Source organism: Balaenoptera ricei, chromosome 20 (assembly GCF_028023285.1).
Source record: "Balaenoptera ricei isolate mBalRic1 chromosome 20, mBalRic1.hap2, whole genome shotgun sequence".
NCBI lineage: Eukaryota > Metazoa > Chordata > Mammalia > Artiodactyla > Balaenopteridae > Balaenoptera > Balaenoptera ricei.
Window position 1 is genome coordinate 44973159 of NC_082658.1, and position 27745 is coordinate 45000903.

General features: G+C 48.7%; 1 protein-coding gene across 2 annotated transcripts in view; it reads left to right on the forward strand.

Annotated features, from left to right (window-relative positions):
• ASIC2 (acid sensing ion channel subunit 2) overlaps positions 1-27745 on the forward strand; it is a 1027155-nt gene that overhangs the window by 752185 nt on the left and 247225 nt on the right. The window contains exon 1 of one of the 2 annotated variants that reach the window (XM_059907611.1): positions 22989-24842. The exons of the other annotated variant lie outside the window; for it this stretch is intronic. Coding sequence (XP_059763594.1) covers positions 24123-24842 — 720 coding nt within the window. The 5' untranslated portion in view covers positions 22989-24122. Of the gene's footprint in view, positions 1-22988; positions 24843-27745 lie in introns of those variants that run through there. 2 annotated transcript variants of the gene reach the window in all.

A 27745-nucleotide genomic window follows, 5' to 3' on the forward strand; every position in this document is an offset into this window, starting at 1 on the left:
GGGCACTAAGAAGGTAAGAGGGACTCTTCAGTTTTATTTTATATACCTCAAGGTTGAAGTTTGAATTTTTATAACAGAAGTATTAACTTTTGCAATTAAAACATTTTTTATTAAGATCTGCAAATCACCACTCTGTGAATAAGCCAAGGGCGTGACAGCACACAGAGTCCTGCATGGGGAGCCCACGAAAGCAGGGCGGCTGCAGCTACACAAGCCAACGGGCTCAGAGCTCCCTCTCTGGTTGTCACGTGACATCTTGTGGAACCTAGACCCTTCTTCCTGTCTCCCTGCTTTCTGCTTTTGGGACATGCTCTGATATCTCGTAATCCCTTCTGAGCTTCTGCATCCTTTTTCTTCGGACCCATGCTGTTTCCCTGCTTTGGCTCCCCAGTCCCCAGCCCGTTTCTGTCTTCATCCTTGGATTCCATCTTGGTGTCCGCCTTGACTCTTGCAGCATGAGACTTTTCTAGCCACCTGTGCCCCAAAGACACAGCCTCCACCCATTCATCACCCACCAGGCCATGTCCTTGCCACCCACCCTCCCAGGGGTCCTCCCTCCGGGCTCCCAATCCAGTCTAGCAGCTAATGATACATATTTTTGATTCTATATGACCCCTAAACGCAAGCTAATTACTTATTTCTAGGGTTCCACTAAAGAAAATTAACCTTTCCAGAGCAGAAAAGAAATTGACTAAGCTGAACTTGTTGAGGAATAGTACTTCCAATGGGGTCCCTTCCTGAGAGATTCTCAAGGGTGGTTTTTATTTGCTTAATTTTCACCTTATACCACATAGGAGAACCTAATCCCTACCAAAGATGTAATTCCAGAGAACTGTATTTAAAGAGATGCACATGAAATGAAAAATGTTAAAATGTCAAGCTGAATCCCAGTCTCCAGCCCTCAGTTGAAGAGTAGGTGACATTGGGTCCAAAGGTTTTCACGTATTCATTTGCCTGGAATGTATTCATTTATTCTTTCAACAGCATTTATTTCCCCACCATGGGCAGGTGATAAGCACAAGGATACCAAAGTGAAGGAGAAAAAGTTCTTGCTTTCAAAGGGCTCAAAGTCCAGCAGGAAAAGGTACCACATGAACCCATATGGTGGTTTAGTGACAGAGATGAAGTCAGACACGTTTACAGGGTACCGTGGAGGCACCAACTGGGGGAGACACAGACTTTCACCAGTTCAGGCACTAAAGGAAATGCTGAGATGACTAAAGGAAATGCACCATCTCTGGCCTCAAAGAGCCCACAGTCTAGCAAAACAACGAGAGAAAGGATATTGCGAGAGAATGGCCAAGAGTCACCAGGGGCATCCAGCGACAGAGAGAGACTCACTGGGTAGCAATAGGTGGCCTGACAGAAAAGGCACTATTTGAACACTCGTGAAGAATAAATGAGTTTTTCACAGACATAGAGAACAGACTTGTGGTTGCCAAGGGGCTGAGGCGTGGGGGCGGAAGGATGGGGAGTTGGGGGTTAGTAGATGCAAACTATTACATACAGAATGGATAAACAACAAGGTCCTACTGTAGAGCACAGGGAACTATATTCAACACCCTGGGATAAACCATAATGCGAAAGAATATGAAAAAGAATGTATATATACGTATAATTGAATCACTTTGCTGTACAGCAGAAATTAACACAACATTGTAAATCAACTATACTTCAATAAAAATAAATTAAAAAAGAAAAAAGGATGAATAAGTTTGGGTGCCACAGTGACCGGGAGGATGGAGAAAAGGATGCTTCAGGCAGAAAAAGAGTCTGTGCCAAGGCATTATGTATTCCGGGAGAGCTCTAGAGTTTAAAATGTCTAGAACTTCGAGTACATGTTAGAGACAGCGGCTGGAGATAGCAGAGTTCGTGGGGTGAAGAGTTCTGAAGACGACCGAGGAATCTGAACTTGATGTGTAGACAGCGGAGGGACCCTGGAGAGAGTTAAGCAGAGAGGGATGTATTCAGGTCTGCATTTTAGAACCAGCTCTCTGGCGCCGATGGAGAATTAGAACGTATGACACAGTAAGGCGTGAAAGTGAAGTACCTCATTAGCTTAGATGCTCCCAGGAAAACCCTCGCCGGGTTATATTCTGAGAAAGGAAAGGGGAAGAAAACTGATCCAATGTATGCAGCACCTACTCTGTGCCAGCCACCAAGCTGTGTGTGGTACACCTGTCTGCACACTTAGTGGGCACAGTGATAACAAGAGAGACTCAATGAGGGTAAGTCGATTCACAGGGTGCCACAATGAGAAAGTGATTGAACTGGGATTTGAACCCAAATCTTTTCAATGTCCAAGTCAGTAACCCCGCCATGGTTTGTTACCCTTCTTGGCTTCCTGCATCAAGGGTCAAGATGATAAAGGTCAAATGCAACACACAGTAGGAAGGTCGTGGTGGAGACGGCATTCCTTATGTTGCTCTAGGCAGCACATATCAAGTGCAATGTCATAAATGCCTTAGGGATTGGTGATGAATTCCTTTGGGAATTGCTAAGGAAACATTTCCTTGTTTAAATAGCAAGATCATGTGCTTTCCCAGAGAATGGGAATCATGTAATCCATTCCTTTCTCCTCTTAGTTTGTTTACCGGGAAGCTCCAAACTCAACCCTGAAACTCAGTGCACTATGTCAGCCGAAGTAATGACACTATTTGCTTTCCCAATCATTTATAGGCTTTTACATTTTTTCCTATTTTATTGTATCCATATACTTTGTTTTAAGATACCGCAGTTCATTTTGGTATACAAATGGAGAATATATAAGAACAACACAAAGCGTTCTTATTACTTACCTGGGTTTTCTTTCAGCCTTTACTCTGAACAAATCTCAGAATCATTGCTATGGAGGGAAGACCCATGGTTCCATTTGCAGTGGGCTCCCAGATACCAACATTGTTCTTCATTATGACACTCTGCATGTTTTTTGGTGTGTACTCCATGGGCTTGTTTTTTGAGTTTGTTTGTTTGTTTGTTTGTTTGGCCATGCCACGCAGCTTGCAGGATCTTAGTTCCCCGACCTGGGATCATCGAACCTGGTCCCTCGACAGTGAAAGTGTGGAGTCCTAACCACTAGACCACCAGGGAATTTGCATTTAGTACCCTCTAGGTATCAGACAGTATTGTTACATACTGTATCACATTTAATCACTCTAACATGCAAGGTAGTTGCTGTTACCCCCACTATACAGATGGGAAAACTGAGGTCCAGAGCACTTAAATGATTTGCCCAGAGTCACACAGATAGTAAGGGGTGGAAATGAGATTTGAATTGAAGTCTCTCTAATATCAAAGCCTGTTTACTTTTCCCTTGGCTGAAGGAGGTCCAGTTTCCTTAATCCCTTTGTGACCAGGCAAGGTGGTATGTCTCACGTGACCTCCCCATCTTCCTACCCTGTCAGCTACCCCAACTAATAAAAAGAAAAAAAAAAAAAATGAAAGATCTGGTCCAAACTATATTGACAGGACTAAACATCAAGACTGGCTATTTTCCTGACCTAAAGTACGTGTTTTCAAAGCATAAAAATAGAATCTTCTTTTTTCCATTTATCTTTGTCCTTAAGAACCACAGAGTGGAGAATGTGTACGACCCCCTGACTTGTCTATCTTTGTAAAAAAAAATAATTTTTTAAAATCTTTTCCACTGAGCTCTTCTGCTTTTTATGAGGCCTGGTAATGAAAACTCAATGTGCAAATTCTAACATCAAATCCACGTTACATAATAAACCCCCGCCTTCCCAGCCCTCTCCAGAAGGGCAGATTTCAGTGAGAACATTTTGGAACTGAAGTACTAGAAATTCTTCTGTATACAGTGGTGGGCATCTTACCATGTCCCTGGCCACCTGAGGGCAGAACTAGGGGTTCCCATGCTGGCATCCACGTTTCAGAAAGTCCAAGTTCCTGGAAATATGTCTGCTCAACCAGGAAGGAATTGTACCCTTGGGAGATCTCAACAGACTTGGATAATACCATGCAGAGAGGCCCCCCCTACATGGTCTGGCATAGAAGGAAAGGGAAAGGAAGAAGAAGGAAATTAACACTGTTGTGTCCAAAATGGTGCTGAAGGCTTACTGCACGGGCTCCCTTAACCTTCACAGCATCCTTTCCACAAGGTTTCCAGGAGGACACTGAGGGTCTGAGTAGCAGCACAGCCCAAGGTCATGATGGCCAGTAAAGAATGGAGCTGCTGAGCCAAGCCAGTGTCTCTCTAGCTTCACACCCCATTGCTTTTCCTGCACATGGTGACAACCACACATAGCCACAGATGAAGCAAACCCCAAATAGTCCACAAAGAATAACACATCCTCCATGAGAGAACTCCCTGTGGGAAGGGGTCACCCATCACAGCTGTCCCCACCTTCTGTTTGTCCAGGAGTCCCTCCATGGAGGCTCCCGGGCCACAGCAATCTCTGCCACCATGCCATGTGATTTCTCAGGATGGCCCTCTCTTAGCTATTCTGACCCACATAGAGACAAGTCTCTCTCTCTGTCTCTCTAGTTTCATCCAGGAAGCAATTGGAATACTTCAAAGAGCATGTGTAATGGGCAAGTACAAGAGAGAAAATATGAGAGCAGAGATCCCATCAGCTTCACAGAGAAGGAATTTCTTAACAAATATCACATAGGAGCCACCCTCCTCCCTACCCCAATCCAGGTATCCACGCGTCACAATAACTAGCAGAGTTTTTTTGGAGGGGAAATCTTTTTCTGTTTTGTTTTGTTTTTAAACATCTTTATTGGAGTATAATTGCTTTAGTGTGTTAGTTTCTGCTGTATAACACAGTGAATCAGCTCTCACTGCAGAGGGCCCAGGTTCAATCCCTGGTCAGGGAACTAAGGTCCCACGAGCCATGTGGAATGGGAAAAAAACAAAAACAAAAACAACAAACAACAACAAAAAATGTTAGTGAGAATGAGATAGTGGGAGACAGGTGGGTAGAGATGAGAGATATTAGAGTTTGGATCAACAAGACTTGGGGATAGGCAGAGGAAGAAGTCTGACACGGGCAACTGGGTGGATGGTGGCGCCATTTGCTGAGGTGAGAAACTTAGGAAGGTGTTTGGGAGAAAAAGAGGAAGAGGTCATTGTTGGTCACACTGAATTCCAGGTGGCTGAGGAGCTTCCAGCGGAGGGGACAACAGGGCTCACTTGGAATCAGAAGCAAGATTTGGCAGAAACTGTAGTTTAGAAGTCATCACATCGTTCATGAGTGGAAACCATGAAAACAGGTGATTCTCCAAAGAAAGCCTATAGAATAAGAAGTGGGATGAAGGGGGAAACCTAGAGATGTGGCTTATGGCAGGGAGTGTCTCCTCTCTGTGTTCAAATGAAAACCTCCAGCTTTCCTCCTGGTCTCTGGGTTACCTACCACCCTGCTTCTTTTTTTTTTTTTTTTTTTTTTTTTTAAGACTTTAATTTTGTTATGGTATTTTCCTTTCTTGATGTCTTCTTTGGCTATTCACCTCTTTTTTTTTTTTTTAATGAATTGACATGTTTTTATTTATTTATTTATTTATGGCTGTGTTGGGTCTTCGTTTCTGTGCGAGGGCTTTCTCTAGTTGCGGCAAGTGGGGGCACTCTTCATCGCGGTGTGCGGGCCTCTCACTATCGCGGCCTCTCTTGTTGCGGAGCACAGACTCCAGACGCGCAGGCTCAGTAGTTGTGGCTCACGGGCCTAGTTGCTCCGCGGCATGTGGGATCTTCCCAGACCAGGGCTCGAACCCGTGTCCCCTGCATTGGCAGGCAGATTCTCAACCACTGCGCCACCAGGGAAGCCCTCCCACCCTGCTTCTACGTACTTGCATCTCGGGGTTTTCACAGAGTTGAGCTCCCCAAATTCTCTCTCCATCTCCCGGACTCCTACATTCTCTGCTTCTAGCAGGGCAAACAGGTACATGATGAGTCAGCAGTTTCCTGCCTATGCGCTAGATGTAAGCTCAGAGAGACTGGGCCGCCCTGCATGCCCCCATCGTGACTCTTACCGCCTCCTCCCTGCAACACAACCCCCGTCCAAACAATTGCTCGGAGCAACCAGCATGGGGGAGTACAGTATCTAGTAGAAAGAGCACAGCCTTTGGAGTCAGACCTGGATTCAAATCCCAGGTTTAATGTGGAAACTTGAGCAAGTTATTTCAACTCTCCAAGTGTCCGTTCTCGTATCTGTGAAATAGGCTCCTCCTCCTTAGAGACCTAGAAGCATGGTTAAAAGGATCAAAGAGATGCAAAGCAGCCAGGGCGGCACATTGTACCCAGCAGGTGCCCAGCTAAGGAACTGTGGCCTCCCTCCTCTTGCCCTCCCCAGTCTACGATGGAGCCAAACTGAGAGCGTGGCCCAGCATCAGAGCACCAGAGCACTCTTCCCCGAGCCTTTGGAACCCAGAAGGGGCTCTGGTAGGTCCGTGTTCACCTGTCTGCCTCTCTAACCAGAGGCTGGAAAATCAGGCAGGCTTTGTGATTTTCCCAGAAAGCTCTAGCCCTTGAACCAGATTAGTAATGCTAAGACAAAAATGCAGCCTTTCTTTCTGATATACAATAGGATAAGAAAAGTTTTCCTCCCAGCCTCCAAGCAATCTTGTGTACAGCAGACATCACTGAAATCAGCAGGTGTGTGTTCCAAGAGAAGACTCTGTCTCTTGGACTCTGTGTGAGTAATTTTCCCCTCCCAGAAAAACGCAAAAAGAGAGAACAAGCAGAAGGTACAAAGGAAGGATCAAACCCACACACAGCCAGTGTCCGACTTCTTCAGAGGCATTTTTAACACCGGTTCTGAGACTGAGGATGAAAGTCCAGGCTGTTCCCTCAGATCAGCACCGCAGTCACTAAGCTCTGTCCTTGTGGATGGACATTTGCTACCTGAATTGAGGAGGCAATGTTGGCGTTTGGGATCACTCCAAAGATGGGACTGGGTCTGCTCTGGTCTAAGGTTAATAGATCAGCTCAGGTGTGTACAAGTCTTAGAGAAACACAACTCTAGAGGTTATCTAGTCCAATTATGTCGTCTTAAAGGTGGAAGACCTAGACCCAGAGACCAGTCCCTGTGACTTTTCCTAAAGTCACAAGTCAGTGGCACATATGGGACATGAACCCAGAGTTCATGACTCCCAAGTACCACCATCATTCCAAGTACCACCTGCCTCCCTGAGCATAAATGTCACCTCTTACCACATGCAAATGGACATCAAAGGGGTTAAGAGATGTCACAGGCATCAAAACACCCAGGCTTCAACAGACAAGCATCAAACAGTGGTATTATAATAATACAGAGTATTAATATTAGGGTAATAGAATCTACTCTCATAGGATAGTTTCAAAATGTTGTTAATATGTAGGTGGTACTGCCTTTCCCAGAAATAAACCAGCTCAACCAAGTTTTTTGGTGCTATATAGGTTAAATCTATCAGTGGAATAAAAATGTTCCTTTTATTTCTCCCACCCTCCTCCCTGCCTTCCTTTTGTCCTTCATCATTCAGTCATTCGTTTATGCAGTCAGCAACAACACAAAATTATGGAATACCTGCAATAGGCCAGCTACTGGGCCAGGCCCCATAACTGGGGTTTGGTTTATTATCCTGAGGCTGGCGAGACCAGCTCCAGGCAATACCAGGAAAGGCGTTTAAATAAGGCAACCCACCAGGCACTTGGAAATCAGAAAAGAAAGAAATTCCAATGTCATGTCCAAATGACGGAGTTAAGGTGATGGAAGGTGCAGAGGAAAGAGCAGGGATCAGAGAGCAGGCAGTCCTACAAGCAGGACAAAACAAGCGCACTGTCTGGGACCTGGGCCTGGGCTGTCGGGAAAGGACTATCTCCTCTTGGAGAAGGGGGAGGAGATAGATGTGGTGGCTTAAAGGAGCCGTGCATGTTTGTTAAGAGTTGGGTAAACACCGTCTGATTGGGAAAAACCACATAAATTTAGAGGTTTCTTAAATAATAAGCTGAAAGCCACGGAGTCATTCCTTCCCTAATTCGTTTGGGTCTGTATTCCAGGCCAGAAACCCCTGTTATGAAAGCTAAAGTTTGTTCATTTAAATAAAATTCTCTGTGTGTTTTGGCCTTTTTGGCGTTTTCAGGGATGTTTGCAATCAGCCTTGTTATCTGTCTGACCTGCACTTCATCACCTTTGGCACCTGATTAACTGTTACCACTTCTTCATTGAGGAGTCTCACAATGATTCTTCCTTCCCTGTGTCCCTCACATGGGACCCTTAATTATTCTTTTCCAGGGAAATATTTCTTTCCATTCCACCGTCACCACTGTGCCCCGACCCTCATCAGTTCAAGCAGAGAAGAGTGTAATTGTGTCTCTGCCTCCTTTTCTTCCCACCCCCAATCCATCCCACTACCTGTCAAGAAACTAATTTTCTAGAAACTTCGTATTATTTATATTCTTCCACCCAAATTTCCTTCAAATGTAACAAGAAATAAAATAAAATCCTCTTTATAAGCTAAATAATAAAGTACACACAGAGGGCTTCCCTGGTGGCGCAGTGGTTAAGAATCCACCTGCCAATGCAGGGGACACAGGTTCAAGCCCTGGTCCGGGAAGATCCCACATGCCGCGGAGCAACTAAGCCTGTGCACCACAACTACTGAGCCTGCGCTCAAGAGCCCACGAGCCACAACTTCTGAGCCCACGTGCCGCAACTACTGAAGCCCACGCGCCCTAGAGCCTGTGCCCCACAGCAAGAGAAGCCACGTCAACGAGAAGCCCGCGCACCGCAACAAAGAGTAGCCCCTGCTTGCCACATCTAGAGAAAGCCCACGCGCAGCAACGAAGACCCAAGGCAGCCAAAAATAAATAAATTAATTAATTTTTAAAAATAAATAAATAAAGTACACACAGAGACACATACACACACACACCAATCTGGTCTTTGTACGTTATCTGCGTTCATTCACTATCATACAGAGAATTTTCATTTCTCAGCCTCTGTTCAGATCTGAGCCCAAATATATATGAATGGAGTCCTTATTTAGACTCCATATTTTTCAAGTAGTGTTACTTCCTGGGCCTGGAACTCCCCCTCCTCTCTCTGTTATAGACACTGTAGCAAAGTAAAAGGAAGAAATACTGAAGGGGGATCCCAGAGCTGGCTGTGTGACCTGGGACAAGTTGCTGACTCTCTCTGGGCCTCAATTTCCTTGTCTATAAATTAGACCAAGGAGACGGGACCAGCTGATTGCTAAAGAGCTTCCCACTCTCACCTGAAGTGAAGCCCACCCAGAGTCTCCCTGACCTGCCCTTCCCAAGGTGACTGCCTTCCTTGATAAGGATGGTCACACCCTGCTCTGGAGAACAAGGGTATCTGGACTCAGTGGACAAAATATCTAGAACTGCATTCCTGCTAGAAGCATAAGAGCTGAAACTGACAGATCCATAAATGACTTTTCTGTTCAGACATCTATTTCAGAAGATAATGATACAAATAGGATGCCTGCCTTGGTTATCTCTGTCCAACGAATAAAAATGCCACCATTTTGTGTGGGCATCAGACCACCCTAGAACTGACACGCCACACCATGGAATGTGGGTCTGCAAGCATGTTTGTGTGCTGGTAGCTCAGCCCAAGCAGCAGCCTTGAGACTAAAAGTGTCGATGAAAGGGTAATTCCTAAACTTATAAGATATTTGCAAGATGTGTATACTTCCAAAGTATTTCACATACATCATCCCATTTGACCTTCCCAGGAACCAAATGGGGAAGGCAAGCAATCAACAAAGATTAATCAGGTCTATTATGTGCCAGGCCCTGTTGAGGGTGTATGGGATACACCAGTAGACAAACTCAAAATCCCTTCCTTCATGGAGCTGACACCCTAGCAGAGTAGAATCTATTGCATTAAGACAAATAGGGAAATCTTCAAAGAGGAGTTAACAACCCTTGCACAATTATGGGATAAGTGCACTGACAAAGTCTGATAGTTAATGATAGCAACTGCCCTTTATTATTCAACAAATATTTACTGAATGCTTACTATATGCCAAGCTTGGTACTAAATGCTTTACATATGTTATTTTATTTAACCTTTACGCTAACTTTGCAAGGCAGATATTATTATCTCCACTTTTCAAGTGAGGAAATTAAGACTCAGAGAGTTTAAGTAACTTTCCCAATTTCCCCTAGCTGGCTTGCACTGGAGCAATGTGGAGAGAGTGGTTAATCCTGTTTGCAGGAGCGCGGGGTGGGGTTGGGTGGGGGGTGGCTTCAGAGAGGGGAAAGGTGAGCAGGGTCTCAAAAGTGACAGGTTCACCAAGAAGAAAAGGGAAGATGTCAATTTCAAAGTCATAAAGTTGCAAAAACGTGGTATGGATTTAAGACGGAAAAGCAAGAAGCTTAGATGGCTGGGATATAGGGTTTGTGGGGTAGGAAGTAGCAGGAGAGGATGGTGGAGTAAGTGGGGCCAGGGTGAGAAGGGCTTTAGAAGCTAGGCTTTTCCAGAACTTTCTGGAATGTTTTCAAGAACACAATCGGTAATATCTATACAGCATACTGGGGCAAATGGATAAGACTGAAGTCCTGAGCAGCCCCTGGGGCTCCTGCTGCCCCAAGCCTGCTCTGTTACCCCCAAAGCTGTGAGAATCAATACCCGCACTCCCTGAGACCCATCGTGTGACACAACACACAAGCTGTGAAGCTCTGACGTAAGCACTGGGGAGCCATTGAAGGATTTCAAGCAGAAGAATGATGTAATCAAAATGGTAGGGTCATGAATGGATTGGAGAGGGAGGAAATCAAAGACAAGGGGCCCAGTTAAGAGCTATAGTAACAGGGTAGGCTGTAAGCTGTAGACCAGAAGGCCTGAACCAAGGTATCAGCCATAAGAATGGAACACTGCCCAGGGGCTTGAGAATAATTTAAAGGCAGAATTGATAGCCTTCAGTGATGAATGGAATGTAGCAGGGGAGGGGGGCCGGTAAGGGCTTAGTTGAGGATAATTCCAAGATTTCTACGTGAAAAAGGGACTTAGAACTCATGAATGAAATCTCTCTCTTCCCATGGCTAAACTTCCAGTTCCAAATTTAAAAGGATATTGTCAATACTTCGCAAAGCAACACGGACATTTCACATTCCTCTGTATCAATCAGTGTGAGTATGCAAAAGGGAAACACACACACGTACACACACATAAACACATACACACATGTACACATACAGACACACACACACACACACACACAAAAGCCACCAAGGGAAGTTTGCCTTCAGAAAGCTAATAAATGAGCTCCATTAGTTGAGATATTCTGATTTCTGACACCCATCTATAAGTCAGAATTCTGTCACTGATTGCATAAGATTTCCAAGTCCTACAGAACAAAGCCCTAAAATGTTTCTGATGGAGACATGAGCAGTAGAACTGTTTTCTCAAACAGAATCCCATTTCTCCTTTATTGTTTCTTTCTGCAAGGGAAGATAAAATGAGGTAAAAAGTGGTCTGTCATTATTTTTAGTTTAAGAAACAGAAAAGAAACGTTTAAATACCACAAAACTCCCTTTTTATAGAACAACTAAACACCCACAACGTAACCCAACTGGCAGCAACGTAACCAACTGGAAATGTTAAGCCATGTACTGAATCACAGTTTGGCCATCAAACAAAATGACAACAGGGAAAGTTTGTTCAAGGTGATGGCTGAAACAATGGACCAATGAAAGAAATGGACCTTTGTCATTTAGACTCTCTCCTCCAAAGAAATAAGTGATTTTTCTGAACAGCCAACGTTTCCAAGAGTTAAGGATTTATTTATCCCTTTGAATACCACAACTTTTTGTTTTTAATGGAACCATTTGGCCAAAACTCCTTCTGAAAAATATCCCATCCTTTCATATATTCTTATGCAAATTATACAGAACAAAATGTAATCTTGGCAACTCAAGGCTATCATTGTAAATTCCAACTCTTCTTTGGGGCTAAAAGACTCAGGACAATTTGAAACGTGTGGAGTTTGCCCAACATTAAGTGGCGTCTATTTTTAGTCCTCGTATCTGTTTTTATAGTTGTTTTGTCTTTTCCTTTGTGGTCAGGCTTTGGCTATATATTCTGCCCATCAGTGTCGTTGAATCTTAGGCCTACTTGTTTCTTTTCATAATGTATGTCATTTCTATTCTACTGAGAGCCTGAAAAACAAAACGAAGCATGTTATCAGGATTGTACATAAAGTAAAAGTAAGCAGGCTCCCTGAAAATCAAAGGCTCACTCATGCTTAAACTATGTGATGTTAACTTTAGTGCCTGGAAGGCTGTATCATGTAACAGGGGTTGGAGGGAGGATTTAATATCAGCAAAAACCCAAGTTTGACCTTAAATAATCCACTTGATTTCTCTCAGCCTCAGATTCCTCCTTGGCACAAAGAGAAGGAATAATATCTACTTCACTAGGGTTACTTGGGGATTAAATGAGACAATGCATGCAAAGTCCCTAGCATTATGCCTGCCACATTAATATCTTCAATTAAGGCCATTATTATTATTATTATTATTATTATTATTATTAGTTTAGGGACATGCATTGTGACTGCTCAGACTTTTCCTTATCTCTTTGAACTGCCACTAAACCAGAAAGAAGAATACCATGGGTGCCAAGACCAAGGAGAATTCCAACCATAGTTAAAGATGGAAACGTGATGTAGCTGGAGAAAGTGCTCAGACCCTTCATGCTGTTGAGGTCCAGCCAGGGTCAAGTGCACCAAACCAAGTCAGCCAGCCATGAGTTTAATCGCAAGTCAGAGTAAGGTATCTGGGCAGAGTCTGGGAACAGATGACAGAGACCTAGCCAGCAGAAAGGACACAAGGAAAGCAACACCTCAGAGCAATCCTCATCCAAATACCCCTCCCTTATTGGGGACAGTTTGTCTCTGAGTCGGTTTTTATTATGGGGCACTATTTGGTCACAACGCATCTATCATGTGAGTCACTGCTTGGGTTTTGTTCCAGGATTGAACAAAAAGGGATTGAGACTAAGGTGGGGACCCTGGCAATGCAGGGGGAGGGGTACCCAGGCGCAGGAGGAATACACACGAGTGGGCAGAGTTCAGGGTGATGGTTCCAGCCACATAAGGGCAGCATCTGTGGCTCGCTTCCATTGGCAGGTTGGCAGTGCTAAGGTGGGAAGGATGGTGAGGTTGGCCAAGAGGTCCAGGTCCAGGGGTCCATAATCCAGTGATACCACTTCATAGAGACAGAAATTCTTCACCTTACGATGTGCCTTCTTTCCAAGCTTGGCTCTGGTAAGGTTGCTCGGGCTTTGTTTGTCTGAAATCGAACAAACTTCACCAATAAAAACCTATTTGTTAGTAAACCCTGTCTGTCCTAATTCTCCTCTGATCATCGTTCAGGTACAAAGAGATGTCTTCCTGGAGTGCCAATCAGGCCGGGTGTGCCCTTTGTGCTCAGATCTTTTTACTTGGTGCTGTTTCATCTCTAACCCAACACGTTAGCATCCTTGTCCTGTTCTTTTCTTTAAAAATGTCATCATTTTCCAATGACCTAGTGTCACCATCATTAGCTGAGCCATTCACCTAGTGTTGGGCGTGTGAACCGTTTTTAATTTGTTTGTTTTTCTCTAGCATGACTGCGAATACCTCTGTACTTTGTTTAGGGGTTATTTCCTTGGGGAAGCTTCTAGGGTGTGGGATTACCAGGTCAAAGGGTATGAACTGTCTCATGCTCTTAATTACACATCAAGCTTATGAACTTGCCTTTTTAACTCCAGGCACTCTCAGAAAGCTGTTTTGAATCTAATGTTGTGTGTTAGCGCTGTAGGCTGCTGAGAATTATTGAATGAGTAAACTTAAGCACTGTTGGGCTAGAGAAATATTGATTAAAAGCAGAAAGCAAAGCTGAGGTCTGGAAGGAAGGGAAGGAAGGAGGGAGGAAGGGACGGAGGGAGGGAGGGAGGGAAGAAAGGAGACAGGAGGGTAGGCTGAAAGTCTGTGGTTTGTAAACATGAGCTCCCACTTTGCAGCCCTGTGATGGCTCTCGGTGCGTTCGATCATTTGGACCTTCTCTTAGCCCAGCCTGGCACTTGTACCCCTGGGTACTTCCCTAAACCTCTTTCTTACCACTGGACTTGTACAGTTTTAGCTGTGCCCATGATGGCATCACACTGAAGCTGGGAAGAACAGAGCTCCAGATGCACAGCAGATGCTGAGAACCTAGCTTCTGTTTTCACTCCCTTCATCTCCCCTAGGGCTTTTGCAAAATCCTGAATTATGCTGCCACCCACCTTATCTTTTCTCTTTCTAAACTCCCAATTTCCTGCCTTTCTAATAATTACCAACGCATTGGAGTCAGACCTGGGTTGGAATCCAGGCTCTGCTACTGTGTGACATACTCTGTGTGACCCTAGGCAAGTAACTTCACCTCTCTGAGCCTCATTTTCTTCATCTGGAAAATGAGGCTTAACTCAGTGCCTGACATCCAGCTCAGTGAATGGTTGCACTGGGGGATTATGGTTTGAGCTGTGCTTAAACCAGCAACAGAGAGAATAAGATTGGAAAGATAAAGTTTCTATGTTCCCATCTGTAAAATGGGATAATGTTACCGACCTGGGAGAGTTGTTATGAAGAACATTACATGGGGGAATTCCCTGGAAGTCCAGGGGTTAAGACTCGGTGGTTTCACTGCTGTGGGCCCGGTTTCTATCCCTGGTCGGGGAACTAAGATCCCACAAGCTGCGCAACGCGGCCAAAAAGGAAAAAAATGAACATTATATGGTGCACATAATAGTATGTGGTAGGTACCTGGCTGGTACTCTGTGTTATCTTCCTCTCCTCTCCCTCCCCATCATCCCCTCCCCTCCCCTTTCCTTCCCTTATCCTGCCTTCCCTGTCCTGCCCTTCTCTCCCTGTCTTCTCTTTGGATAATCACACAGGTCCACACACTGCAAAAGAATGTATAAAATCCCTCCCGCTCTGCCCCTCCTGTGGATGGACAGGCAAAATAAACTAGGAGGAGAGAAACCCGAGATAGTGGTTTGGCCCAGGTCATTTATAAGGGAAAGAAAGTGAACAAACTGCTAGTGGCTGAGACAGAGAAAAGCTGCGGCTGGAGGGAAAGCAGCCTGGATGGAGGCTTTTGACAAATCAACTTGGCCTGAAATCTCTGCGTCACTGCAGAGAGTCTGTCTGTCTGCAAGACAGATTCAGGGCTGGTTAGTAAGTGCTCCCCAAAGGGGAGGTGAGAGCCGGGGTAAGACTAAGTCATGGCTGAAAACAGTTAAGGGGACAGTCAAGGAAGTGAGAATAAAATGCCTAATTGTACCTGGGGTTTTATATGTCATTAAATCCGATTTTAACTGCCTGCCTTTTCGTAATATGAGTGGGTGATATCTACTGGAGAAGGTTATCGTGCTTAACTGTTTTAATGAGTGTTTTGTTATGTGTATGGGAGAGGAAATTGGGTAGAAAAGTGTGCAAAGCTCCATTGCTCCGCTAACTTTATGGTCAAAGTTACAAGCAAGACCCAGTTGTTCAAGCCTAAACCCAGAATAGGGAAGGCCACGCTGGGGGAAGAGGCAGATTCATTATTGACGTGGCCTGGACTTGGAAAGTAAATGTCACAGGTCAACAAGACACCACTGGGGACACAAAAAGCCACATCAGGAGGAGGAATTGGATGTGGACACATGGACGTCATGGATCAGGGCTCCTTAACGTGGGCTTATGCCGGTGTTACCACTGGTCGCAGATCCTGTCTCCAAGGTTGATCCCTGTAGGCAGAGTCATACAATTCTCCATGAGTTGGGGTGAGAAGATGAAAATGAATGGAGAAATTCACTGGGAAACGTGTATGGTGATTGGTCTCAGACCAAGGGAGGGGAGCCCCCTCCTCTGGACCCTCTCAACACACTCTAGCATAGCATTTATCATGCTTTATTAAAGGTATCTATTTTCTTACCCACGTCCCCCACTGGACTGCAAGCTAAGACAGGGACCACGTCTGAGTAGACCCTGCATTTCCTGTGCCTAAGACAGTGCCCGACACACGCTAGGTGCTCAGTCAATATCCACTACAGTCCTCATTTCAGCTGATTCAACCAACCTGATTAAGACCATGTACTCTAGAGCCAAAACACCTGGGTTTGAATCCAGCCACCGACTGGACAAGTTACTTATCCAATCTCTGCCTCAGTTTCCTCCTGTGTAGAAGATCTGTGATGGTGATACATACCTCATAAGGTTGCCGTGAGGATTAAATAAGCTAACGCATGTTCATCGAGCACAGTGCCTGACACATAATTAGTGCTCAGTCAATGTTAGCTCTCAAGTATCAGCATTAGCATCAGCATCACCGTCACAATCATCACCACCATCATCATCACCATCACCACCATCACCACCATCACCATCGTCATCACCATCATCACCATCACCACCATTACCATCATCATCATCACCACCATCACCATCATCACCATCACCATCATCATCATCACCACCATCATCATCATCACCATCATCATCATCACCATCATCATCATCACCATCATCACCATCACCATCATCACCATCACCATCATCATCATCACCACCATCATCATCATCACCATCATCATCACCACCATCATCATCATCACCATCACTATCACAATCATCACCACCATCATCACCATCACCACCATCACCATCATCATCACCACCATCATCACCACCATTATCAACATCACCACCATCACCATTACCATCACCATCATCACCATCACCATCACCACCATCACCACCATCACCATTATCATCATCACCATCATCACCATCACCACCATCACCATCACCACCATCACCATTATCATCATCACCATCATCACCATCACCATCACCACCATCACCATTACCACCATCACCATTACCATCATCATCATCACCATCATAAGATCAACTTCCCAGTGACTGGGGCAAGTCACTAAACTTTGTATATCAATTTCCTCTTCTAAGTTTAACCACGTGCTCATTAAGATCACTTTTGGCACTGACACCCTCTGGTTCTCTCCCTGGTGTGTCTTACCCACTCTCTTTATTAGTCACAGAAACTTCTGAATCCCAAACTGGTTTTCTCTGCCAACCAATGCACGTTTGGACCACTTTCCCAAACCAACAAGAGCTGTGTGCTGAGGGCACTCAATTGTGTGTGTGTGTGTGTGTTATAATTAGTAAAGAAAATTTGACCAGAAAATTAAATCCTATGCAAATGCATCACGTAACTGTTCAGAGGCAAATGGAAATATCTTTGCACTATCTGATGTTTGAGATTATCCACGCAAGAGCTTTCATCCATCAGAATATCTAGCAAAGAGCTGACGGAAAATCTGATAATAAAACGGCGAGCTCTGTGTACCACTTTGTCGTAGGATCCACTGTCCTTTTTGGATGGGAGAGCAGGACAACGTGAAATAAGAAGTTGAGGAAAATAACAGGAGTTGGAATGAGATGCCAGAGGAAGGTAACCATAAAATAACTGCAAATACAGAGAAAAAAGGTGTGAAGAACATAGAATACAATTACTCTAGTAAATGGTATTCACAGAAGGCAACCATTGGCATGAGAAAAGGGAAACATATGGAGACTATACACACATATGTATATTCATAAGTGTCACTAATAGATTATACAACAAATTGATAGCATTAGTTGCCTCCAAGGAGGACAGATGGGTGACCGGGGGAGGCAACGGGTGGAGAGATTTGTTTACTAGACTGTTTACTGTTTTGTCCTTTTTGACCATGTGAATACATTGCTGATTTCAAAATGGGTGGTCGAAAAGTTATTCCGTAGGGTGAGCAGAGAATGACCCTGAAGTTGGAATCAGGATTTTGGTTCTGTGTTTCTCGGCATCCATCTGTGTGATTTATAGCAAGCCACTCCCCTCTCTGGACCTCTGCTTCCTCCCCTGAGAGTGAAAGGGTTCAATTACATTACATCCTCCCATCTTTCAGGATTTGCCATTTCCCAGGGAGCACAGTGCTTCAGCAGATCACAAACCTGGCAGCTCTCTGCTCTGGATCTGGTCCTTTCAGTCCCCATCTTTCTTCTGGTAGTTGTGGGCCCCTGTTTGCCTTCTTACCCCTGGGATTTAGTGCTGGTGAAGGATGAGCAGCTGAGAGCTTGAACTGCAGTAAAATGAGGATGACCAAAAATGCAAAAAAAAAAAAAAAAAAAAAATCTGGAGAACCTAAGAAGGAGCCCAGAAGAAGAGAGAACCAGGAGGGGCCCAGTATAGTATAAGAAAGCCACGGAAGAAGCGGGAGAAGCAGTGGAGATGCTGAAGCACGTGAAAAGGTAAGATGGAACAGCAACTCCAGTGCCAGCCCCATGGAGGGAGGCTGGGATGGATGGGAAAGGAGGTATGCAGTGACCAAAACCCCGGTGAAGTCCTCCTTGCCCTTTCCACCAGTGCAGGAGCTCCCATCATGACTACTGGACATTGGCTGAGGTCCTGTGACAATGCAGCCACCTCTCTGCACCCAGAGGCCACCAGTAGCACAGGCTAAGAAGGTAGCAGAGGGAACTGCTAGGCTTCAGGCAGAGGTTGGGGAGAGGAGAAAGGGAGGAAAAGAAGAGAAGGAGAAAAGAGAAGAGGGGGAGAGAGGGAAGGAGAGTGACAGAGAGCCCAGGGCAGTACAGAGACAGAAAAAGAAAGACAGAGAAAGAAGGAGAAAAAGCGAGGTCTTTACATTCGCAGACAGATCCACAAAAGCACACCTGCCCCCTAAGAGCAATGAGCTCTCAGACTAGAAGTAGTGTTGGCTCATCACCACGAGTCCTAAAAGGAAGTGTGCCTGGCATTCTAAGCAAAGACCCCAAGAGCCCATTGTTACTGCCCCCTCTCCCCCCTCCACATACGCTAAATCCCAGGGGTGGAGGAGGGTGGCAGATAAGATCCCACGACCAGCAGGAGAAAGATCAGGGCCTGGATGGACCAGGTCCAGAGTAAAGGGCTTGGTGAGTTCATACCAATGGGTATGGGACCATTTTAAAGATATCGACAACCGCGATCCCATCCCAAGAGCAGAAAGTACAGGAGAAACAAGTGAAGGAACTGATGGTGTTTAACCTGGAGAAGAAACACTTTCCTGAAGATTTTGCTAGAAGGCAGACTACTAGAGCCCCTTTCACCACTGACATACTTTGATTCTATAAAGTATTTTGAAGGGTTCCCATGCGAAGGAAAGATCAAACTTATTTTGTGTGGCTCTCCGGGGATAAATTAGGAGACATTTGCAAAGAGACTGATTCCAGTTTGATGAAAGGAAGATTTAAACACTGCCAGATGTTTTGGGATAGAATCAGGTACCGGTGGACTGTCGCTGTTCGGGTGTGTAGCAGCAATTCCAAAGAGCAGGGTTAAGTAGTACCTCTGATACTTTCTAATACCAAGCCCCTGAGCAGTAGGGATTGGGGGTAAGCAGGAATATCAGGGGCCCCAGTGAAGCCCCATCAAGCCAACAAGTATTAGCTCCTACAACTGGATTATAAAAACAGAAAATCACATTGGCCTAAATGGACCTTCCTGCCCAACAAACTCATTTAATGGGAGAAAGAGCTTATATTTGGCGGTGGTGGTCACCCACCAGAATGTGGGTTGGCTGGCGCCCAAACATCACACAGGAGGCCAGGATTCCAGGTGTGGAGCGACAGATGTTTTAGAGATAAACAGGAAAAGGGAAATTTTCTTAAAAGCTTATTATTGGGAAATCACAATGCTAAATTCACACTTCTCGGTGGATAGGTCACGTGGGGCAACTCATGCACTGCCTCGTGAATTTGTTTTTCTGGCCAAGTGAGCCTGCAAGGATGGGAAAGCTAATTCACATGAGCTGTTGTGTCAGTGCAGCTCTGAGGGCAGAGATGGTATGGGGTAGGGTTTGAGAGCACAGGGGTTGGAGCCAGACTACCTGCATTGAAAGGCTGCTCTCCTGCTTAAGCTGTGTGGCTTAGGTTGAGTAACTCAACCTCTCTGTGGTAAGGCTTCCCCTCTTCGAAACAGAGAAAATAACAGTATTTGCCTAGTAGGATTATTTTGAGGATTAAACACTTAGAATGCTTATGACACTTGTTTTTAATGTAAGTCACTTAGAACAAGTCCTAGTGATTAGGAAGTCCTACATTTATTATTTTATTATTATTATTGTTATTATTTATCATAATACTTTTCAAAGAAGCATGACGGAGAAGGAAAATCTTGGACTTTGGAATGAGTTATTGCTGAGTTCAATTCCTGCTCTCCATGACCTTGGTTCAACAATTGTAAAAAGAGGGTAAAAATACCCCCCTGCAAGGTTGGAATAAGAAATTAAATATGTTTATGTGTCTGGTACAGTTGCCTGGCATACAGAAATAGTCAAGAAATCTTAGTTCCTTTCTCCTCTTCCCCATTTTGGTGTGTTTCATCTAGGTGCCAGGGCACTGTGCTGAGAGATAGAGACAAAAATGTGAATGAGATGTGGTCCCTGTCCTCAAAGGGCTCACGTCCAGAAGAAAAGCCTAGACACACACGGTGACAAGGTGCTATACAAAGGCTATGATGCAGGTATCAATTCAGTTACCTAGGAGGCAATGCTTCAGCTGGGATTTGAGGAAAGAGCAGAACTTCACAGAGCTGGTCAAAGTATTGGTCGAGAAAGGGGTGGGGGGGGATTTCAGGCAGTGTAGGAAACGCACTGCATACACGTGCCAAAAAGAAAGCCATCGATCACTTGGGATCACTAGGCATCCCTGTGTCTGTCTCTGGATTTCTGTGCCAAGACCCCTGAAGCCCATGCAGGATACCCTTCCTCTCTCTGAAAAAGTGACCCATCTGAAGAATTAACAGTAAAAACCATGGCAGAGAAGATACTCAGGCAACCAAAAGCAGCATGTGTACATTTCAAGGGGGAAAATGCCAGGAAAGAAAAAGCCCACAACAGCTGAACAAATCAGAAACATAAAAGGTCTTAAAGGTTTCTACAAGACAGAGTTTCGTGCCACCCCAGGGCTAAGATGCTGGAAGATGTCGCATGCCTGCCCTGGCTGCTTCATCAGTAATTTCACTGAGCTCACAAGGTCGCCCCACCTTGGTCTGGATATGTGTCACTGTGGCACCCCTCCCCTCCCCCCCCACCAGCCCAGGACTGCTGGGACCAGGCTTCAGCACTGGTGTGTGAGCCTTTGTTAGAGGCCCCATAAAACTGGCAGATTCAGAACCTTCCCCCCAAAGCTAGCAACAGATATCTTCAAGGAACCGAATCCAAAGCAGAATTTTAGCAAAGCCTAACTTCTATAGCTTCTTCCCCAGGTGAATGAGAAGAGCCTCCAGGAGTGTGTGTGTGTGTGTGTGTGTGTGTGTGTGTGTGTGTATGTGTGGGGCTCAGATATCCCCGTCTCCAGAGACCAGATGCAGGGGCTGCCATGATGACATATACCCTCCAGGTCAGTGGGGAGGGAAGGCCCACCCAGCACCGCTCAGACACCTGATGCTCATTCAACAGACTTACCTGGACCACCTCTAATAAATCATCACAAAATGGGTGAAATGCCTCTCCAGGCCCAAATTCAAATCCTCCAAACCCCAAATCTCCCAGCTTCACTGGGCTGCCCTCCCAGCCTCAGGATCCCTTCACATTGTCTCTCCCCTCACCGCCACCATCACAATCTACTCTCTGGAAAATGTCTACGAAACTCCTTTATCCCAGGGAGTAATAAGGCTGGAAGTGTTATCCATCCAGTGAGGCCTCAGTGAGTCAATTATCTGGGAAATACGGGAAGAGACCTACCATGCACCACGCGGGGCAGGCAAGGAGCAAGACTCCAGCCCTGGCCTCGAGGCGCCTGGCCCAGAGAGTGCAAACTGCAAGGCCCCGTGGTGCAGTCGAAGGAACCAGGGCTTCGGGGACCTGAGTGTAGAATCCTGATCGACCACTTAGGGGCAGTTTGACCTTGGGCAAGCACTTGGCCTCCCAAGTCTAGTGTGAAATGGAGTTAGCAGTACACTGCATGCTTCACCCATCCTCCCAAACACGCCAAGGCAGAATATTTTAAAAAGCTAAATGAAAGTGTCCAAAAGTGCCCCAGGGCTTAGTGGAAGACCCTGAGCCTGTCCAGGAGGGAAGGGTGACATCATCAGCCAACCAGCTGTAGGAACCCCGCCATGAGAATGGCAGGGATGGAGTCTCCTGTCCCTGGAAGTCATCCTCCTCCCCGCCGCCCACCCAGGAAGGCTGCACTTGGTGGACTGCGCCAGGGCTGGGCAGCGGACCCAACCGGGGAAGTGGCTGGAGGACACCGGAAGTTCCTAACAGGCAGGGGGCAGGGCTGCCCCACTGAGCCCAACCTGCCAGAGACCCAGTGACCCTTCTCAGCACCTCAACACACATACCCATTTACACAGCACACACACGCAAAACACACCACCTCCAGAAACCCCGATATCCACCCACACGTCCACACGCCCGTTCACGCCCCCCACCGCCTACCTGTACACTTACACACACGTAGAGCGTACAAGCCATCACTCTGTCCTACACACAGCACACACATTCAGAGAGCCACAGCTCCGCACGTAGGCTCACATTCACCAGATACACAGAAATGCCCGTTCACACGTACACACGCACATCCCACCCACACTCAGTGCATGACGCCCCACTCACACACTAGCTCAAATGCCCACACTAGACAGCGGCTCAGGTTGTCGACAGTCCAGCCCGCACAGTCCGAAGTGTCCTCACACTCATCCCCACGCGGCCCACGTAAACGCAGCGTTTCTACTCCACGTCTCTCCCGCCAGCGCGGCACATCTGTGCAGCTCATTCCCCCCACCCCACCCCGCCCGCCGGCTCCGGCAAAACGCTTCCCGCTCGGTGTGCAGCGGCCACAGTGGCCAGGAATTAAAATGCAGCCAGGAGGGGCCGCGCGCGTCAGCACCGCGTCTCCGGGAGCGCACGGCGCCCGCCGCCGCCGCCGCCGCCGCCGCCGCCGCCGCCGCCGCCCCGCCCGCCCGGAGCCGCGGGGCCAGCGAGCTGAGGAGCAGGTGCTGGAAGCCCAGCCGCGCCAGCGTCGCGCGGCCGCTGCCCAAGTTCGCCCGGGGCCCGAGGAGGGCCGGGCAGCCGCGAGAGGAGCGCAGCCGCCGCCGCCGCCGCCGCGGGGCTGGGAGTCTCGAGAGGAGCCGGGCGCGCGGAGCCGCGAGTCCGGGTCACCCCCGAGAGGTGCAGCCGGGGCTCCTCAGTCCCCGGCTCCTGGAGCACCGGGGCAGGAAAAAGAAGAGGCAAGGGACGGCGAGACCGGGCTTTTCTGGAGACTCGAGGCACTTCGGAGAGCCGCGGGAGAAGCGACACTTCCCTCTGGCCAGCACCCTTGAAGGAGCCCAGCGGCCAGCAGCCTCTGGCAGGACCCTGAGACGCCCCCAGCCCCAGGCGAGGCGCGGGCTCCGGACTTGGGGGAGCTTTAGCAGGTCTGAGCCGAGCGCAGCCCGAGGAGCAGTGAGAAGGGTCCCGGAGGAAAGGGAAAGAGGGCAGCAGCCAGCAGGGCGACCGCTCACCCCTGTACACGCCCACCGCACCCGCCAAGCCAGGAGCCGCCGCGCGCCTCTGGGGGCGCTCGTCCCCCGGCGCCTTCTCCCCCGTGTCCCAGCACCGCGGGCCACCGGCCGGGCTGGTGGGGTCCTTGGGGGTGTCCGAATCGGGCATTGGTGGCCGAGTGGCTGCTCTCCCGAGACCAGCGTAAAAGCTGGGGTTAGGCGGAGCCGGGGGGGCTCGGCTGAGGGTCCCCCGAGATCCAAGACGAGGGGAGGCGGGCGCAGCGCCCAGAGACTGGAGAGGCGGCGCCCAGCGGGGCCCCTCCAGAGGTAGTGGCCGGCGTCGGGCGTCCGCCAGGAGGACTCGGGGCCAGGAGAGCCTGGGAGGCGCTCGGGGAGGCCCGTGCCAGGGGCGGCGGGCCGAGGCGGGCTCGGTCCCGGGCGGGCGCCCGCGGAGGCGGCGGTGGCGGCGCCGGGCGGGCATGCCGCGCCACCGGAGCTCCTTTCGGGCGCACGCTTCCCTGGCGCGGGCTGCGCGCAGCGGCTGCCGCTGCTGCTTCCACTGCTGCTGCGGACTCCCATGGCGGCTCCGCCCGGCCGGGACCGCCGCCGCTGCCGCCAGCCGCGGGCTGAATGAATGAGCCGGAGTGGCGGAGCCGGGCGGCCCGCGGCCGCGCTCACCGGCCCGGGACGCTTCCGCATGGCCCGGGAGGAGCCGGCGCCGGCGGCGGTGGCGGCCGCCGGGCGGCCCCGGGGCGGCCGGGGCGGCGAGCGCGAGCGCGAGCGGGCGCTGCAGGGGCCGGGGGTCGCCCGCAGGGGGCGGCCGTCGCTGAGCCGCGCTAAACTGCACGGGCTGCGGCACATGTGCGCGGGGCGTGCGGCGGCGGGGGGCTCCTTCCGGCGGCGGGCGCTGTGGGTGCTGGCCTTCTGCACGTCCCTCGGCTTGCTGCTGTCCTGGTCCTCGAACCGCCTGCTCTACTGGCTCAGCTTCCCGTCGCACACGCGGGTGCACCGCGAGTGGAGCCGCCAGCTACCCTTCCCCGCCGTCACCGTGTGCAACAACAACCCGCTGCGCTTCCCGCGCCTCTCCAAGGGGGACCTCTACTACGCCGGCCACTGGCTCGGGCTGCTGCTGCCCAACCGCACGGCGCGCCCGCTGGTCAGCGAGCTGCTGAGGGGAGACGAGCCGCGCCGCCAGTGGTTCCGCAAGCTGGCCGACTTCCGCCTCTTCCTGCCGCCGCGCCACTTCGAGGGCATCAGCGCCGCCTTCATGGACCGCCTGGGCCACCAGCTCGAGGACATGCTGCTCTCCTGCAAGTACCGCGGCGAGCTCTGCGGCCCGCACAACTTCTCCTCCGTGAGTTGCCCTCCGCGCGAACCCGCTCCCCCGGCTCCCCCAATCTCCCGCGCCGGAAGGCCGCCGGCCGGCTCTCCCCGGCCCCCCGGGGCTGGACCCCAGGCCCCTGGAGGTGACATCAGCCCACGAGGCCGAGGCTGAACCCACTCTTAGGTACCCCGAGTCTTCTCCAGGTTGTGGGGACTTGGACACCACTGCAGGAGGAGTCGCCCGGCTCCCCTGTCCCGGCCTCTCTCCTTGCGCTGTCAGCTCCCAAGCCCCTCCGCTTTGCTGGCTATGGTCCCCTCTGGGAATACCAGTCCCCCCCCAGAATACCTTCTCCCCCATCTCACCCCCCGGGTCCACAGGGCTCCAGGTAGCTACCCTGTGTCTGGGATGAAGGGATGGGAAGAGAGAAAAGCATGTCTTAAGTGTGGGCTTGTTGTCTTTGGGAAAACCGATAGGAAGCTCTTCAAAAAATGGGCCACTGCGAGAATCGGGTAGAGGCCCTAAGCAAGCTTGGGACCCTAAGCAGCTTATGGCTTGAGAGTTCCAAAACTCCTCCAATCTAGGGGGACTTTGGAGGAAACTCCCAGAATACCAACCAACGCTGAAGCAGTAGCTGGTTTGGTGGGAAAAGCAGCAGCCCCTTGTGCTACTTTTTGAAAGCGCTTGTGTCTTAAGCTACCCGGGAATTGAGCTGTGGCGGGCACCATTGGGGCCCTTGACCCCCCAAGGTGTGAGTATGGGTCTTCCGGTCTAGGGGAACCAACGCCCTGCAGTGGGGAAAGCAGCATGGCAGAGATATTGATGTGAACCTCCGGGGCCAAGAGAAGTTGTGCTCGGGGTTTGTAAACTGTTTGCTGTGCTGGTTCCCCCGTGCTGGGGTCTGGGTAACGCAGCTGTCGGACAGAAGGTTTCTGCCTTGTGTGGTCTGCCTAGGAGGAGTTCTGGTGCCAAGCCTCAGCGTGGCTCGAGCCTGTCCAGCCATTGGTGTGTAAATGCCCCTTGGGGGGTTTGGGCTTTTCCACTAGTGCAGGGAATGTTGGTGCGTGTGTTTACTTGTAATGCTCTGATGGTGATTTTACCAGCGTTAGGCGTCACTCCTGGCAATCTCATCTATGACAATGCTTTTTCTGGGATGGTAAATAGATGCTCTGGTTCCAATAGGGGTTGGCACGGATGCCCATCAGGCCAGGCCTCTGATTGGCTGGTTGGGCTAGTCCTTATCTAGGATGGTGACCCTGGCTTCAGTCTTGCCCTCCTTGCTTTGCTTTAAGCCTGTATACACAGTAGCTGTGAATTATCCACTCCCCAAATATCCCTTATTTCCTGAGCTTTTCAGCTGGCTTTTAAAGAATACCTACCTTGTGGTTTCCCCACCTTAGCAAGCAGGAGGTGCTGTTAACATATGCTTCTAAGTGACTTCGCCCAGACTTCAAACACAATTCTGAGTTCCATCCGCAAAGGTGAAGGAATGAAGTTCGCGATCCCTTATTGTTTATTGTTCTTTGGCTGACCACTAACTAGCAGCCCCTAGAGTTGGACTCAAGTTCAGTGTTACATTCAAGTACCAGCAGCTCCAACTCCAAAAGTTGTACAACACTTGGAAAATTCTGCACATCTGACGATAGCTTTACAAAGTGTGGATCGTGGGCTAACAGCCGGGATTCACTTTTGACACTCACCACAGCCCTGCTTTGGCAGAATTTTATTCCCATTTTAAAGATGAAGGATATGAGGCTCTAAAGTGCTGTCCGAAGCCCAGAGCCAGCAAGCTCAAAGTCCAGCTTTGCATACCACCAAATGTATCACGCAGAAGCCACATGGAACCTTCCTCTCTGATCCTGGGCCTCTCTTCTATCAGAGAACCCCTGGGTAGGACTCTAGCCCTCAGCCACCTCCAAATCCTATCCCTTCTGGGACCATGGCTGGGAGAGTGGAAAGTGGGGCTGCCCCAGGGCGTCATAGCTTTGGCCACATGTTACGGGGCCTACAGAGCACATAGCACCTGCAGGAGTCACCTGACCTCAGCCTCCCTGGCAGGAATGGCTGTGAGTTGACGAAAGCAGGGTTCTTCTCACTGGGGCACAGCCTTCTCTGACCGCCCTGTACCCTGCCTTCCTGTGTCTGAAGAATTTGCAGGCCCACACCCACCGAAAAAAAAGTATTACCTCCATTCCCCAAAGGTATGTGTTCCTGGGGACTCAAGTGACCCCTAGTGGCTTCATATCATGGCCCTGTCCTGGGAGTTTCCAGCTCCTTCACATTTCATGCTGTAGTTTTTTCCCAGGGGCCTCAGAATTAAAGGCTGCACCCCCTCTATCCATGGAAGCCAAAAGCTATTTCGGAGGAGCCCCTAATATAGAGTGGGCCCATCAGGAATACTTTCCTTTAACAATGCTACCCTGTCCCAAATCCTTAGTCATCTTTGATGGAGTGACACTCTAGTGTAGTGGTTAAGAGCATGAACGCTCAAGCTGAACTGATGGCTCAAATCCTGAGACTACCACTTTCTGTGTGCCCTTGGACAAGTGACTTAACCTCTCTGTTCTTTAGTTTCCTACTCCATCTAGTAGAGATAACAATAGTATATACACCACATCAGCTGTGCCTGTATTTGTATATAGGGGTGTGTGTGTGTTTACAGACATAGAGAGAGGAGGGAGCTCTTCACACTGTGCTGGGTCCCTACAAAAATGTTGCCTTTAAAGGGCACCAGCCTCCTAACTGGTCTTTGGCCTCCAGCTCAGTGCTCCCCGCCCTCTGCATCCACCCTCGGCACTATAGTCAGAGCAGTCTTTCTAAAGGTCCACTCAAAGCAGAGCACCCCATTTCTTAAAACCCTTCAGTGACTCACCTGTCCTGGGGATGAGGTCCAAGTTCCTCAGGCCTTATACCTGAGCCCGGCCTTTTCTCTGGCC